This window comes from Lipotes vexillifer, unplaced genomic scaffold, assembly GCF_000442215.2.
Source record: "Lipotes vexillifer unplaced genomic scaffold, Lipotes_vexillifer_v1.1 scaffold977, whole genome shotgun sequence".
Taxonomy (NCBI): Eukaryota; Metazoa; Chordata; class Mammalia; order Artiodactyla; family Lipotidae; genus Lipotes; species Lipotes vexillifer.
In genome coordinates, this window is record NW_006783088.1 from 5,247,617 (window position 1) to 5,263,666 (window position 16,050).

General features: G+C 56.2%; 1 protein-coding gene across 1 annotated transcript in view; it reads left to right on the forward strand.

Annotated features, from left to right (window-relative positions):
- ALX4 (ALX homeobox 4) overlaps window positions 1-7,219 on the forward strand; it is a 41,889-nt gene extending 34,670 nt beyond the window's left edge. The window contains exons 3-4 of the mRNA XM_007455805.1: window positions 4,257-4,385; window positions 6,694-7,219. Coding sequence (XP_007455867.1) covers window positions 4,257-4,385; window positions 6,694-7,023 — 459 coding nt within the window. The 3' untranslated portion in view covers window positions 7,024-7,219. The remainder of the gene's footprint in view (window positions 1-4,256; window positions 4,386-6,693) is intronic.
- The last annotated feature ends 8,831 nt before the right edge of the window (window positions 7,220-16,050 follow it).

Sequence of the window (16,050 nt, forward strand, 5' to 3'; positions counted from 1 at the left end):
GCATTCCTGTAGATGCTGTGTTTGTGTGAAGCAAGCCGTTCATTTTCTGTGCAGTGCACGTGTGTGCGCACGTGTGTGTCCCTAACAAATGGACAGGGGCGCCAAGAAGTAAAATTCACTTAGTATCAAAAGAAGGATGGTCCTTCTAGTACAACACATGGAAATGACGCTGGGGTACGTTTAACATTTTTCAGGCACCACAATGGAGTGCTATAATGGAGTGCTCTCCCTGCATACACACACACAGACACACACTCACACACAAACACACACACACATTCGTGCCTACTTCCAAAAAGGAGCTGGGGCAGCTTACAATTAAAGGTTTATTATTTTCATCTAAGAACAAGAACAAAGTCATGAAATGGGAAGGTATTGATGTCAAAGATCTAGACTAAGGATCATATTTGCCACTGAGTGCAAATTTCAACCCTGAGATTCCTGGCAGCCAAGGCAGAAAGGGAAACTCTAATGTGTGCATATCTTATCATCTAAGGGAAGGGCCATAGAAGTATAGAAGGCTAGTGCTGGAAAGGATCACCTGGTCCTCTCATTTGATATCAGGGAAGAAGGGGCCCAGAGGCAGGGAGCGATCACCTGTGATCAGGTGACTCAGGAAAGGTGATTCAGTGGCAGTGCTGAGAATAGAATGTGGGACCCTGAGTTCCAGCCCAGTGCTTCTTTTACTTTCGTTTGCCGTAGCAGGACACGTGCCAGGTTGTTCTGAGACTTTTATTTGTATAAAGGCAGCAGGGTGGGTGGGGCTGTCATGTGTGTCAGACCTCTGGGTTGAGCCTGGCAGTGCCCCAGGGATGGGGGACGTGGGGATGGATCCCGCTGCTTGCCTCTGCCGAGTTTGTTTAGGGCCCGTACTCAGCTGGTGGGAAGCCAGGTGCCTGGCGTAGGGTGGCAGTGGGGACAGGGAGGGGGTGATGGGGGCCCCGAGATGGACCTTTCCTGGGAAGAAGCCCGGGGCTTGGCCCCGCTCCAGGGGGCTGCAGGGGCCTCTCCCTGCTGTCTGGGACTCCAGTCTCCGCAGCTGGTGTCTGAAGAAAATAAGACAGAGGCCTCCCTGCGCCGGGCCACCCCGCCCTGGCCCAACATGGGCTGCGGTTAGCAAGGACCCTGCCAAGATGGTTGGTTCCTCGGGGAGAGGCCTGTGCTGAGCGGGCCCGGGCTGGGGTGGGCTGGGAGCAGGGTGGTCCTGGGCCGAGACACGAAGAACGGAAGGCTGGGACCTTGCAGTCCCCCTTCCTTCTGGGGGTTGCACAGTGGAGACAGGCCTAGGGCCACAGAGCCTGAGGCACAGAGCACCTAAGGGGGGGCAGCTGTCGGAGCCCCAGGTCAGAAATGGAAGGGTGCTCTGAGTCTCAGGACCCTTGGTTGTGAGCACAGAAGGGGCCCGCGAGGATACCCCTGCCACCACCCAATTTAGGTGTGAGGAGGCCGAAGACCAGGAGGCTGACTTAGCTTAAGCCTCATCTGGGCAGAAAACCTCCAGCCTTGTATGCAGGGTAAGGCCCAGGGAGGAAAGACCTGGAGGAGGGGGTGGAGGTGGGCAGCTCCTCTCCCATATCGGCCTGCTGCACGCAGCTGTGCCGCCTCCCACGATCTCCATCTTTAGCCCTCAAATAAATCCCTCAGCCTGACCCTCCTCCACTCCCTCCCCAAGACAGTGCTCTCTCAGCTGCCTCCCCCGGGCTCATCTATCTTCCCCGAGAACCCAGGTCTCCCCTCTCCCCCGCCTCGTCCCCCGCGCTCACCTCCAGCCACCACCACGCACTCCGTCTCCCCCGACCCTGCTCCTCCCCTCAACCCCAGGCCCCCCGTGCAGGACACTGGGCTGCCTCCTTCCCCATCCGCGTCCCTCCCAGCCCAGCCCGCGCCTGCGTGTCACCTCCACCAGCACCTCTGGATCCCACCACGGGACCGAGTCCATAGAGACTCAACAGCAACCCCCCAGTGGCGGACACGTCACCTTTTTCTAGACTTCTCCCCAGCCTCAAAGAGAGAAAGCAGTCATATATCTAGATGCCTCCAGTGGGCTTCTCCCCTCCCGCTGGCCTCCCCCTCAGAGAACCCTGGGGGGCTGAGGAAGGAGCGGAAAGACTGAGCTAAGCCTGCAGGAAATTAAACATGAAATGAAAACAAGCGCCTCTGATTCTCATCCTGCCCCCAGTCCCCCATTCCAGACCACCGATAAAGGGGGATCCCGTTTCAGCGGCGCAGAGAGGAGACCCGATCTGCCCTTGGCTCCCAGTGGGCGGCCTGGGCCCAGACCCCAGGAGCCCCAGGAGGACAGGAAGCCCCGGGAGGCTGTGGGGCAGCGGCTGAGACTCCAGCCCAAGAGAGGGCCGGCTCCGGGCGTGGGGGTGGGGGACCCAGGAGAGCGCTTCTCCTGCACCAGAGTCAAGACAGGAAACAGAGTGACGCTGAAAGAGGTGCCAGCAGCGCTCTGTGTGTGTGTGTGTGTGTGTGTGTGTGAGACACTCATGCTTGTGTACTGGGACGAGCTGCAGCCTCACCCTCCCTCCTCACCCCCACCCTCCGCACACTAACATGGGCCACACACACACCCCCTTCTTTTCTGACCTCTTTCTTCTAGCAAAAGACAGCAAGGAAGGTCAGGAGCTATAAGATAAACAAGTGTGAAGCACTCTAAAAACTCTCTGACAGCATCTCCCACCTAGCTCACCTGCTGCTCTCGGAGGCACCACCCCTGGGAAGAGGTCAGCAGAGATGTTGGCCCCATTTTTCAGATGCAGAAGCTGAGGCCAGTGGTTATGCCAGGCACCCCAGTGGGCACCCGTGGGCCGAGCAGCCTCTATGCTGCCGCATGGTGAATCCATCCAGGCCTCAGGCCCAGCTCCCTCCCCCTCGTCCGAGGAAGCTCCATGCTCTCAGCAAGACTGCTGGCTGGCGGTGGGTGGCGGTGTGCTGCTTGAGGTGTGCCTATGTGCACCTCAGCCAGCAATGGGTAGGTGCACATCAAGCTGCCTGGAGGGAGGAATCTCCCTCCAGGGAGCTCTGAGGTCTGCCCTTGACTCAGCTTGAAGCCCTTTCTGGCTTGGAAGCTAAGCCCTGCTCACTCCCCCTCTCCCACCCTCCCCTGTCCCCGTAGCCCCCTCCCCAGATCCCAAGTCACTGGCAGCAGTGACAGATCCCAAGGCGAGCTCCTGCCCGTGAGCCTTAGGAAAGTTCTCAGCCTGCCAGAAACTTTGCTCCTGCAAAAGGAAAAGGACCCACCCCACCTCCACCCCCATGGCCAGAGACCCTGGCTCACACACCTGCCTCAGAGCCCGCCCTCCCCATCCAGTACCTGGTCAGGTCACGCCAACACCCCACCCCCATGCTCAGCGACAGGTGGGCCTCCTCTCCTCGGCACCAGGCTACTCTTCAGCCCAAGATTTTGCAGCAGCTGCCTCTCTTCGAGGCACCGTGGCGACCCCCTCCACCTGGCATTTGAGGCCCCCCACAATCTGGCTCCCACCTCCATGGTCCTTTCCCTCCCATCACTCCCCCAACTGGCAGCGTGGCCTCCCGAGGTCTCCTGAGTGTGCCCTGCTGTTTCTAAACTCGGCCTGGACTTCCGTCCCTCCAGCCAGCACTAGGAGCCCAGCCCCAGCCTTCCCTCCGCAAAGCCGTCCCTGACTGCCTCTGGAGCCCGACTGAACCCCGGTCCCCCAGAGAATCTTTAACCCAGGGTGTTCTGAGCCGGGAGACTCTTTCCGACAAAAGTCTGCACGGAGGATTCAGGAAGTGGGAATCCTGAACCTGGGCCCAGACCTTTTGGAAAATGATGGCAAACCACATGTGTGTGATCGTCCAAGAGAATGATTTTCTGGGTGAGCATTCACAGCTCTTATCAGATTCTCCCCAGGAGTCTGTGGCCCCAGTGGATCAGGCCGCCCCCCATGTTGGGGTTGGTTAGATGACCGCTAAGATGACTAGTGGCGTGTGTTTTGTGTCTGTGACACTTGCCTGCTCCAGATTCTGAAGCTTAGAAAAATGAAGTTACTGGCCCAAGATCAGGCCCACATGATAAACTGGAATAAACTGCCTTCCAGGCTCTCAACGTCTATCATTCTAGATTGTAAACTCTTGAGGATAAAGGCCGAGGCGGACACATTACCTGTAGCCCCGTGGCCTCGACCCTACACTGCAACTGGTGAGACTCAAGCGAGAGGCTGGCGCTGCCCGAAGGCGGGGCCTCCAGCTCCTGGCCTGACCCCGGTGACAACTGCTCTGTCCTGCAGGTCTGGTTCCAGAACCGGAGGGCCAAGTGGAGGAAGAGGGAGCGTTTTGGGCAGATGCAGCAGGTTCGAACCCACTTCTCCACGGCCTATGAGCTGCCCCTCCTCACCCGAGCGGAGAACTATGCCCAGGTAAGTGCCTGCCTCCGGCCGCCGGCTCTGGCCCCCAGCCCCTCATGCCCTGAGAAGGGGCACCTTCCCCGGAAAGAGGACTCGGGGCCCATTCCGGGCGTGTGCTTTTCTCCAGAATGTGGGAGGCCCAGAGCTCCTTCTGTCCGACGCTAAGTGTTGACCCAGCCTTGGCTGGACTTTAGGGAAGGAAGGCCGGGGTGGTGAGAGTGGCTTTTTCTTCTGCCGCTTTGGCCGCTTGCGCTATGAGCATCAGAACCGAGGAAGCTTTGCTGCAGGCCAGGGGGGCCTCCAGGCCCCCGGGAGCCACTCAGAGTGTTTCCTAGGAGACGGGAATGAACATGGAATCTTAGTCATCCCAGCTCCAGAGCTTTCTCACTACAGGCAAGTCACAAGCTCTCTGAGCCTCGTTTTCTTCACCTGTGAATTGGGCTTTATAGAAGCATCTGCCTCAACTCTTTTACGAGGTTGTTGGAAGGTCTAAATTAGATTGTGCAAAAGTGCTTTGTGACTTATCCAGTTTCAGAAGGGTTGTTTTGCGTGTTCACGGCTCCCCCCGGCGTCTGTCCCATCTTCTCCCATCCCCACCAGAGCATCTTCCTCCACGGCTGTCAGTCAGTCCCTCGTCCTGGGGCATTTGAGTCCTCAGTGGGATGCAAAGGGACGAGAAATAGTATGAGTAAAGTCAGGCAGCCAGGACACTTGAAGGGATGTATTTTTGGCTGAGCCCACTCCTGACACCCCTCAACCTGTCCCGCAGAGGCTGCCGGTTCCTAAGTCTCCTTTACCACTCACTGTCCCGAGGCCACGACAGCCCACGGTCCCTGGGCACCCCACAGGATCAGCTCTGCCCCTCCCCCCACCAGGATTCACATGGAAGGGGTCAGGGGTCAGGCCCCAGGGTGAGGCTGGGGAATGGGGGTGTCATGCACACACGCCATCTGTATCAGCTCCCGCCGCACTCTTTCATCTCCTTCTCCCCTCTCTCCTTCCTACAATCCAGCCTCCCTCCGTCCCCCAGAGGATGGACCTCCAGCCCCATTCCCTGACCTCGATGTCTGTGGCCTAGGCTCACACGCGGGGGGCCATGCTCACCCCTCTCACAGCAGCACCACACATCACATGCCCCAGGCCTCTTGAGAGAGGGGATGGGGGAAGGCCGACCCATTCCCCACCTCCCAGACCAACTGGGGGCAATGTGACCAGGCCAACCTGCAGGTAGTTCTTGTTGTCACTGTGTGCCCCATGGGATCTGGGGCACAGTCCCCTCCTCACTCCTTTTAAATGCCTTCCCTGAATGCATTCCAAACCCTGTCGCGGGGGCGGGTGGTGGGCAGGCCAGCAGAAGCCGCTCCGGGGCCACTGAGAAGCCCATTCGCGCGGCTGAGCGGTGCACCATCTCCTCCTCAGATCCCATCCTGCTCGCGGCCCCCCTGCCTGGGACACTTGGGGAGATGTAATTTTGGCTGAGTCCCCAGTTCTATCTCCCCATAAACGCCGAGAGGAAAATGGGTCCAGAGGTGGAAGCTGGGGAGGGAAGGGATTACAGCTGCACAGATAGAAGACAACATGTCCAGGTCAACCCCACCCGCTGCCTGAACACCTTCCACGCGCCCCCCCACCTCACCCCACCCCCAGCCCGGCTCCATCCCTCCCCTCACCACCTCCTGAGGCAGCCCTTTCAGTCCCGGAGTTGCCTCAAGGGCTCGAGCCCCTGGAAGCTCCACCACTACCCTTGACTTCTGAGAGAATTTAGGCCCCCGCTGTCCACCCCATCCCCTCCACACCACAGCCTGCAAGCCCACAGCCCATGTTCCCAGTGCCAGAGCTCTCTGGGTTCACATCAGCTCCCCTTTATCAAGTCTCGAGAGCCTGCCAGGCCTGGGGAAGAGCCAGAGGTGAGTGAGAGGGTCGCTGACCCTAGCAGGCCACGGATGCAGAGACAAAGTCTGCATCTGCCTCTAAAGTTGCGGGCTGCCCTCAGCTGGTGAGCTGTGTCCCCAGGACAGCCGTTTCACTAGACGCTTGATGAAATTTCAAGTTCAGTCTTTAAAACGGAACCTCTATCTGCCACTCGCTCACCTGGCCCTGGGAACAGAGGAGCCAGAGCCTAAAACCCAAAGGCTCCTAAGGGGCTAGATGGCCATAAAGGTTTCGAGAGGCTCCCAAGTAAACGCTCTGGAATGGTTTCATCATCAGGGTGGTCTCGTAAGTGAGGAGAGGTCATCTGTGGGGGAGGGGAAAGCCCCGATGTACTCCCCGCACCCCAGCCCCGGCCAGCCTGTGACATCTCTGCCTCCCCTCTCCCCAGATTCAGAACCCGTCCTGGATCAGCAACAACGGGGCTGCCTCACCAGTGCCAGCGTGCGTGGTCCCCTGTGACCCTGTGCCCGCCTGCATGTCCCCTCACGCTCACCCCCCCGGCTCTGGGGCCAGCAGTGTCACCGACTTCCTGGGTGTCTCTGGGGCTGGCAGCCACGTGGGCCAGACGCACATGGGCAGCCTGTTTGGAGCCACGGGCCTCAACCCGGGCCTCAACGGCTACGAGCTCAATGGTGAGCCAGACCGCAAGACGTCGAGCATCGCGGCCCTCCGCATGAAGGCCAAGGAGCACAGCGCCGCCATCTCCTGGGCCACATGACAGAGCACCCCCGTCCCATCCCCGTGCCCTCCCCCATCTCGGGGCACTGGTCACGCCCATGCTTCCCAGGCCCCCAGCCCCCCATTCGACTTTCCTCTTAGGAACCTGGCCCGGGGCCGGGGGCCTGACCCTCAGCACTTTCTGCCGCTCCAAGTCTGAGGCCCCGTGGACTGTTGGGAGGGAGGGGGCAGCAGACACTGAGGCCGAGCCCCCTGCTCCCGGCCAGAGGCAGTGGAGGAAGCCAGGCGGCTGAGTTTTGCAGCTTTGCATCCATTATAAGCTGAAGACCCTTTCTCCCCACTCCTGCTCCTCTGCCCTGCCCGGTTTGACCGTTGAGTCGAGGATAGACTCCCATGCAGACCCAGCGGTGGCCACAGTGCAGTCATGTCCGTCCTTCCCTCTGCTGTGTGGTCCCTTGGTCAGCAGGCCAATGACTGTATCTGAAGAACAGGCTGCCTTGCAGAGTCGGCCTCGGCCTTCCCATCTCCTTTTCTCTCCCTAAAAGCCCACGGAATCCCACCTCCTGGACCCAAGGCACCCGCCTCGCCTTCACCCTGGATGGCGAGGAGTCCCCGTCCTGCTGTCCCCTGTGCTGGGCACACCCGGTGGGATTGGGCAGAGAGAGAGACGAACTGGAGCTGAAGGATCCTGCTGCCACCCAGCAACGCTGGCCCCAGAGGATGCACAGCCGCCCTCGCACCCCGAGACCCTGGATCTGGGTGAACAGTGCAAGGGAGGATGCAGACCACCCACGGTACCCATGAAGCTGGAAGAAGGCTTCTAGGAGCAGGGAGGGCTGCAGGGAGGTGTCCAGGGGAGTGGGGGGCAGGGGCTCGTGCACACACGTCCGCTCTCCGGCCACCTGACATCCCGCCACGGGCAGGATGACGGCGACAGTGGGCAGGTCTGGGTAGCTTTTTCTCCATCCATTCAAGCCCCTCCAGGAGGATCTGGAGGTGCTTGTCCCTCCGCATGTCCCATTCTGGTCACTCACTGGGGCTGCTGAGCAGTGTCCTGGTGTGGAAGGACTTACACCTCAGACACACCAGCTAGAGCCGACGGGCACGGTGGCAGAAGGCCAAGAGCAGCTGCAGGATCTGCCGGAGGATGAGTGCACGCTCACTCGGCCTCCAAGTGGCAGGCCAGCCCCTACATGGCCTTAGGTGGCCCTCAGCAGTCTCCAGCGCCACCCCTGCCCAGAGCCTTCCACTCAGGTGGGGGCTCTGTGTTCCTCTGGGCGTAGGGCAGAGAGCGCCTGCCCTTGCACTTCTGCCCTAGGGGATGGGAGACCCCAGCCCCTCGCCCTGGCCTCCGGAAGGGCTCGTGGGGCTGAGCTCCTCTGGGTCACTTGCTCTGCTCCAGACACAGAGGTCAGGATGCTCTCCGGAAGCAGATTTCCCTGCCTGCAGGGAGGGGCCTCCTTCTGCAGGGGTGCCACCTCTGCCTGATATGAGGCCTGCGGCTTGAGTTTTGGCTCCAGGGCCCAGCCGTCACCTAAGCTCGGGGCACAGGGTACCTGTCCTCCAAAGCAGGCCTTTCAGAGCCCTGGGAACCCCCCCTGGCAGGTAGCCCCTGGGGAGAAGGGCCTGCCTTTTCTCCTTTCTACCCCGATTCTGTCAGTGAGGAGGGCCAGGTCCACCAGGCCAAGGGCCCTGGACACAGGACAGCCTCTTGGGTGGTGGGCAGGGAGGAGTGAGACCCTCCCCCTTGAGCTGCTTAGGTTTTTGGGGACAGCGTGGTCTCCACCTCTGTCTCATGTTCTCATGTGCTCCAGAAACAAGACTGGGGAAGGAGCTGGCTTTGACTTCCCTTAACAAGAGTCAGACCTCTTTGTGAACCGTAGCTCTAAAGTTGACCTTCTAGAAGTGAAAAGGGTCTTGGATATTGAATTAAACGTTCTTGGAGGCTTGGCTTAGTGTTTCGTACATTTGAGGATCCTGGACTGACTCTTAGGAAGCCTTTTCCAGATCTGAGTTTGGCGGAAACAACTCAAACTCCCAGAATCTAGAAAGAGGAAGGAAGAAATGGCCTTAGGCTGGAGACAATCCCCCAGTTCCTCCTTAAATGCCCTACTGGCTGGGAAGGACATGAGAGGAACTTTCACCAGAGGTATGTTCTCCCCTGGGAGAAAATCAGACAGAGAGAAAGAACTAGGACAGCCGCAGAGGAGGAGGGAGGGGAGAGGGAGGGCCCTAAGTGGAACCTTCTGGAAGGGACCCCGGGCCATCGATTCCTCTATGTGTCTGCTTTCTGCCTGGGCCAGACCTAAGTAAGGCAACCCAAAGCTTGAGAAGAAAAAGCTTCCGATAGAAGAAGGCTGTGTGGCTCTGGCTGTCTGTCCCACCAACACAGTCAAGTATCTAGGATTAAAATGTTGGTGTAAAATGTCCCTATGCATCTCCCCACAGGTAGCTTCCCAGCCCCAGGCCTGTCCTCACCCTGTCCCAGCCCTCAAGGGCCTGCCTGACACTCCGAGAATCCCAGAATCGCCCAGCGGGGAGGGATTAGAAACCCTCTAGTTAGCCCAATCCCTTCACAGTGGAGATGACCCTGGCCCCCAGGGGGAGACGTGACCACCCTGAGCCGTGTTTCACTTGAGGCAGAGCTGAGCGAGGGGCCCTGATGGCCGGTGCTGCGCGGAGCTCCCCTGGTCAGGAGGCTGGGCCCAGGCCTGCCTTGTCAGCTGCTGGGGCGGGAGGTGCCCCTGCAGCCTCTCCCGTGATGACTAAGCAAGCTTGGGTGACTCTCTGGGGCTGGCGGCGTCCTCAGGAGTGAGGTTTCATGAAGGCAGGTGCAGAGGAGACTGGACCCTCTCTGGGGGTCACTGCTAAGCCAGTAAAGCTAAAAGAGGTGGGGTTTTCTTTGCTCTTTGCCTAAGATCTCAACAGAGATGGCCACGCAAGCCGGAAGTGATGGGTGGCTGGCAGGCCCATGGGCAGCCTTCCCACACTGCCAGCCTCTGATCCCTGCTGGGAACCAGTCTCGGCAGCCAAGGCTTGACACTACTAAGCTGCTGCTACCACCCTCAGATGCCCTCATTGCTCCCAGGGCGTGGGGGGAGAGGGCTCTGGGGACACACAGAGAGGCTTGTCCCCAAGTCTTCAACGGCACTTGGAAGACATGGGCTTTGGAACTTTCCTTGAATTCGTTCAACTATACTTGATTCTCAGCTCTCACCACCATGCCTCCAGCTTGGGGAAGCATGGTGGCCAAGTTAGTTCAAAGACACTGCAAGGGGGTGGGGTAGCAATCGTGAGGTGGGTTCCCAGCGCCCATGGCTGCAGCCACGCTGGGCCCAGTGACAGTGTCCCCTCCGCCCTCATTCCCGCTGGGTAGACAAGAGGAAGTCTTCCAGGAAAAACCACCACAAATCCTGCTTCCGCAGCCATTCCCTCTCAGGGCTGGACGCTCTGGGGCTTTGGGACTGCATGATGGCCTGTCAGGTGCAAAAGCAAACAGGCCTAGCGGGAGTGAGGCTGGCCGGCAAACAGGCCCCCAGGGTAATAATCCGTGATCATGAGAGAGAAAAACGGGAAGACAACAAACACCCAACTTCTCAAAGTCACTGGGAGCCCGCGTGACTTCCCTGAGGATGCTGGAGGGAGGGGAAGGTGTTCCAGTGAACAAAACATTACCTGCCCTTGCCCCGCCCCTTCTTCCCCTTCACGTACGTACATAGAGCTAGGCCTTTATACTACTGATTTTGAAGGACAGTTTTCAATGTCTAATAGTCTGTTTGGTGTGCAGTGGTTGAAAAGAGAGCTGAGTGCTGGAAGGAACATGAACCTCAATCAATCCTGACTGTTCTCCTTGTAAGATACCGTAACCCTGTATAAATGCAACTTTTCTTTTAGCTTGATGGCCTGGGGTGGAATATTAAGAATATATATGAAAAAGACATTAAAACTTCAGAAAAATGTATAAAAAAATGAGGTCGGTTCCATAAAGTTTTACTGCCTGTACCACCATGTAACTACATTATAGCAAAAATATTAAAAGAAACGTTCTTGCCTTTTAAAGTAAGTTATTGCACTTACATCTTTGGGGGAGGGGAGGACTGTTGATGAGAAGAGGACGTAGGGGCCCAGGCACGGGGCCAAATGGAGCGCTGATGCCGCTGTGCGCGCCCAGCGCACCCTTGGCTGGGCACAGCCCAAACTGTCTGTTTGGTTGTTGTTTGCAATAAACTCCTTCTCCTTCCTCCTCTCAACTGGGACCTGTCTGTTTTGTTCCTGACTTGTGACAGATGAAATGTGATCGGAGGGGCCTCTGAAATCTCACGTTAATTGAAGTCGGCAAAAAATACTAACAGTGCCCTTTTGAACTGCTGACACGGTACAGAATGGATTACCAGGGCTAGATTAACAACAGGTGGCCGGCCAGGGCTCCTGCACAAAGAGGGGTGCGTGGCCTGCGAGGGGCTGGAGCGCCACCCGCCTCATCCCAGAGGACCTGCTTGCACAGCAGGCAAGCAGCAGAGGGGGGGAAGGGGGGAAAAGGGGCTGCCCCTGAATCTCCAGTGTGCTCATCATGGCCCCTCGATGTCACTGGTACCACCTGTGTTTCCAGGGTCTGTTCCGAAAGCAAGGGGCGAGCCAGGGCGTGGAGGTCCAGGGTGGGGAGACCTGGCTGCTTGGCACAAAGAGTGCAGGACAGGCTTCCAGAAGAGGCAGGTCCCCATCCTGGCTCTATACTTAGTGGCTGAGAGAACTTGCAGGAGGTTTGTTCGGGTGATTTTTAAAGTAAAGCTCTAAATACAAATTATGAAGCAGGGGTGGGGGGCCCAGGTTCTGCTATGGAATAGATGCTTCCTTGCTTTCCAGCATGACGGTGACTCAAGGAAGAGGCAGTTACTCTCCAAGGGACCCCCGCCCCCGCTCCCCGTGCCGAGGGGGAGGCACCTTCGTTCGCCAAATGACCTGACTGACCCTCAGCTCTCACATCTGAAGGAGGGGAAGAAGCCTGTCCCTGCCCAGTTCACCAATGCGGGGGGAGGATTAAATGGAAATGACACATGCATGGACTTTGTAAGCTGATGTGGCAATGGTGACATGAAGGACCACGATTACTCCCGGGAGAAAAACATCTCCCTCCGGCTACCAGCTCTGAGTCCGACAGGAGACTCCTTTTCATCTTTTTCCAACTATTTAAATGCTGCTTTCTTGGAGCCACATCTCAGATTCGGTACCTGTAGGGTAAGTTCTCGTTCAATATGGACCTAGATGGTTTTAGGTTGGCCTGAGCTGGGAACTTGTTTTTAAAAATGACCCTTTTCATCTGTTAGGGTCATGGCAGCTCTTGGACTCTCCACACCAAGTCACTGCCAAGTCCCAGGGTGGGAACAGAAGCAGAGGGAGAAACGCCTTGTGCATGGGAAGCCGCCTGCCTTGCACCCCTGCTTAGCAACCCCAGTAACCTGGAGTCCAGATGAGTGCTACTGCCAAAGGGCAGGATGGCTCGACAGGGTCATTTGGGCCTCTCCGGTGACTCACGTAACCCATCCCTGGGACTTGTGCCTCCAAGGAGTGTCTCCGGGGAGGACCAGGCCAGCAGGGCTTTCTTGAATATCTACTATAGCTCAGCCGTTCCCTGTCTGGCCGCCAGGACCACTCATTGCTCCCCAAACCATCTGGGGCCTTTCACTTGGCCACAGTAGTGGACTTGCCATCTGTCTGCTTCGAATGCCTGTGCCCCGTCGCCAGCCCTCTCTACCGGGAAAACTCCTGTTCATGCTCTATGGCCTCCAAATGATAATGTCCTCTGTGAAGATCTTTCTTAACACCATGCCTCACCCCCAACTTCCACCCCCAGGCCAGTGGTTGCTCCTTCTGTGCTCCCACAGAACTGTTTGTAATAGTATCTCAGCACAGAACACCGTGTGATTTACCTATGTATCTGCCTGACCAGCCCACATGTCTACAAAGCTCCAAAAGAGGGCCAATTCCGTTCACGTCTGAATGCCTCAGAAAATAGTACAATGAGTAAGTGAGAGAACGAATGGGAAGGCGGGGCCGAGGGGAGGCTCTGTTTTGGTTTAGAATGGGAAGAGGAAGGCTAGAGATGGGCCTGGAGTGAACTCAGAGCCTCTGCTTGGCCGTGGACCCTGCCCACCCTGCTCCTCAAGGGGTCATGTGCATCCCTGACGAGCCAAGCCCGGGACTGGAAGGCTGACCCCTTTGTTTCATGTCCCCGGGGTTGGGCCGGCACAAGGCCAGCTCCCTAAAATGGCCCAAGAGGTCTTGTGTCTGAGAGTGCTCATCTCAGAGCTTTCCCACTTACCCTTGGGCTCAAACCCTTCCTCTCTGCAGTCATCCCTCCACAATCCTCATGCCCCTAAGCCTTCCACACCTCCACTCTACCTCAGGCGCAGTCTGTAGATAGCTTCTTTCCAACCTCCAGAGAAATTGCCCTTGCTGTCAGCTCCTCACCAATCCCATTGTCCCAGGTCTCGCTACAAGAACAACTGCCAACCTCCCGGCACCACCAGCTGGCTGGTCTGTGAATCAGCAGAAACCCTTGATTAGGCCGGTCGGGGTGATGCAGCAGTGGGGGCCTTTCTCCTCACACAGGCTCAGACTTGCATGCTCAGCTGCTCAGGAACAAGAGGCCCGCCACAAACAACCCATCCCTCAAAATAGGGCTCAGAAGTGAGAAGATGCGTGCCAGCTCCAGAGACAATGGGGTGTGAGAGTCGACATTTTCCCAGGAATTCTGTGATTCCAAACAGATTTTCTTTTTTTAGCTCCACACAGACCAACAGGCTTTAGGAAGGGCAAACTTCCAAAAGGAGCTTCAATCGATGACCCTGTGCACACCAGGTGTTAGGTGTTGCCTTAACTAGCTGGGAATAAACCCATGGTGGGGCCCACATGAGATGCCCCCAGAGCCTTGGTCGAGGTGCAGTTCAGATAATCCAGGGGCTGCAGCGTTCTCACCACACCTCCTGAGATTTCTCTTTTGGTTGCATCACAAGCCCCCCACGCCATCCCTGCTCTGTCCTCTACCCACAATGGAGCTCTGTCATTTTTAGGTTCTGGGGGAAAAGGAAGAGCTCCCTGTTGTTATGACACTAAGGCCAAGCTACATTATGGAGAGAGAGAGAATGAATAAATGAGTGAGTGAGTATGTGTGTGTGTCGGGAGAACAAAGGAAGGACGAGAAGAATGCCCAAAGGCAGCCCACATCTCCTCTCTGAGGTAGGCTTGAACAGAAAGCTCTGTCCAGAGGAGGGCATAGCAAAGCACGGGCCAGGAAGCTGTGTGGTGAGTGAGAGACAGGAGAGCTGGATTTAAAAACTGACTTTTCAACTTATTAGCTTGGTTATCTTAGGTAATCCATTAAAATCCTCTGATTTTCCATTTCTTCATCTGTAAAATGGGGAAAACCAACCCCTGCTTATCTCATAGGAAGTGAGATAAGTGGTTATGAAGTCCAAAAGAGTCAAAATACTTGAAAATAGTGAAGAGCTGTAGAGACAGGAGGAATCACGCATTCTGATGGTTGGGAAGGGCTAATAGGGTTGACTTCTATCCAAGTGGCTAAGGGCAGGATGCCAAAGGCTAAGGTACTGTTTCACAAAGGTGTGTCACCAGAACATAAAGCACTGAGATCCTCGATGTTATATTTATGGGATTGGGAACGTGGGTGGTAAGCCATCTCGTGGTGAGTGGTGTATTGGTCTGCTTGGGCTGCCATAACAAAATAGCACACATTGGGTGGCTTAGACCATAGATGTTTATTTCCTCACCGTTCTAGGAAGCTAGAAGTCCATGATCAATGTGCCTGCAGATTTGGTTTCTAATGAGGCCTCTCTCCCTGGCTTGCAGACAGCCACCTTCTCACTGTGTCCTTACATGGTCTTTGCTCACGCAGAAAGAAAGATCTGGTGTTTCTTCCTTTTCTTATGAGGATATCAGTCCTAACGAATTAAGATCCCACCCCATGACCTCACTTAAACCTTACTACCTCCTTATAGGCCCTATCTCCTAATCCAGTCACACTGGGGGTTAGGGCTTCGATATATGAATTTTAGTGTGGGGCGGGGAGATACGATTTGATCCGTAACAAGCAGTGTGGCTGGTATGTGTTATATGGGTGAAGTGGCTGTTCTTCTCAACCCCATATCCCAAAGGATTTCAACATTTCCCAGCAAGTTCCCCAGTGAGTCCAGCAACCACTCAGCTCAGTGCCTTGCCACTTACTACCTAGGCTACTGCTTAAGTAGTTACATCCCATTTCTGATCCCTCCCTGCTCCAGTCCATCATTTGTGCCAACATGATGGTGTCAAAGACTAGCTCTGATCACGTCCCCAAGCAGAACAATCATCTGAAAAGCCTTCACACTGCCCACAGACATTTTGGCTCTTTTGTTTAGCCCTAAACCACTCTCCGGCCTCATCATTTCTAATGCCCCAACCTGGAGTCAGTGCTCCTACAAATCTAGGATATCCAGTATACTCCCTCATCTTCTTGTTTCCTTTCACTCCCCCCAGGTCAAAGTGCCTGCCTGACCCCCCAGCACACCCCTATCCATATAGTGCCCATCTCCACCTATTAATTCTCCAAAGCCCACCTCGTCTCACCCTCTTCACCAAGTCAGAAGTGACCACAGCAGGGAGTGTGTGCAATTCACCCTTAATCGTTCAGTTGTGTACAGTAGACAGGACTATAAGGGTCTCATCTCCTGTATTAACTCGATTATAAGCTCCTCGAAGGCAGAAAAGCTATCTTCTTCACCTACTTATCTGTAACACCTGGTACAGTACTGTAGCAAGCATTTAATATCAGCTAGATGGCCGGCAAATCTGCCGTCTACATCAAGAACACAACAGAAAACACTAAACTGAGGCAATGGAACTGGAGGTAGCCTAGACCTGAGGCCTAAGCAAACGTCCAGGTAAAGGAGGGAGAAAGACACTGGTCCGTGACAAAGCCAAGGAACTGTGAAAGGGGACAGTTTTTAACGACCATTGAAAAAATAATCTTCTTTATTGAGGTATTACTTACATAAAACACACCAATTTTACA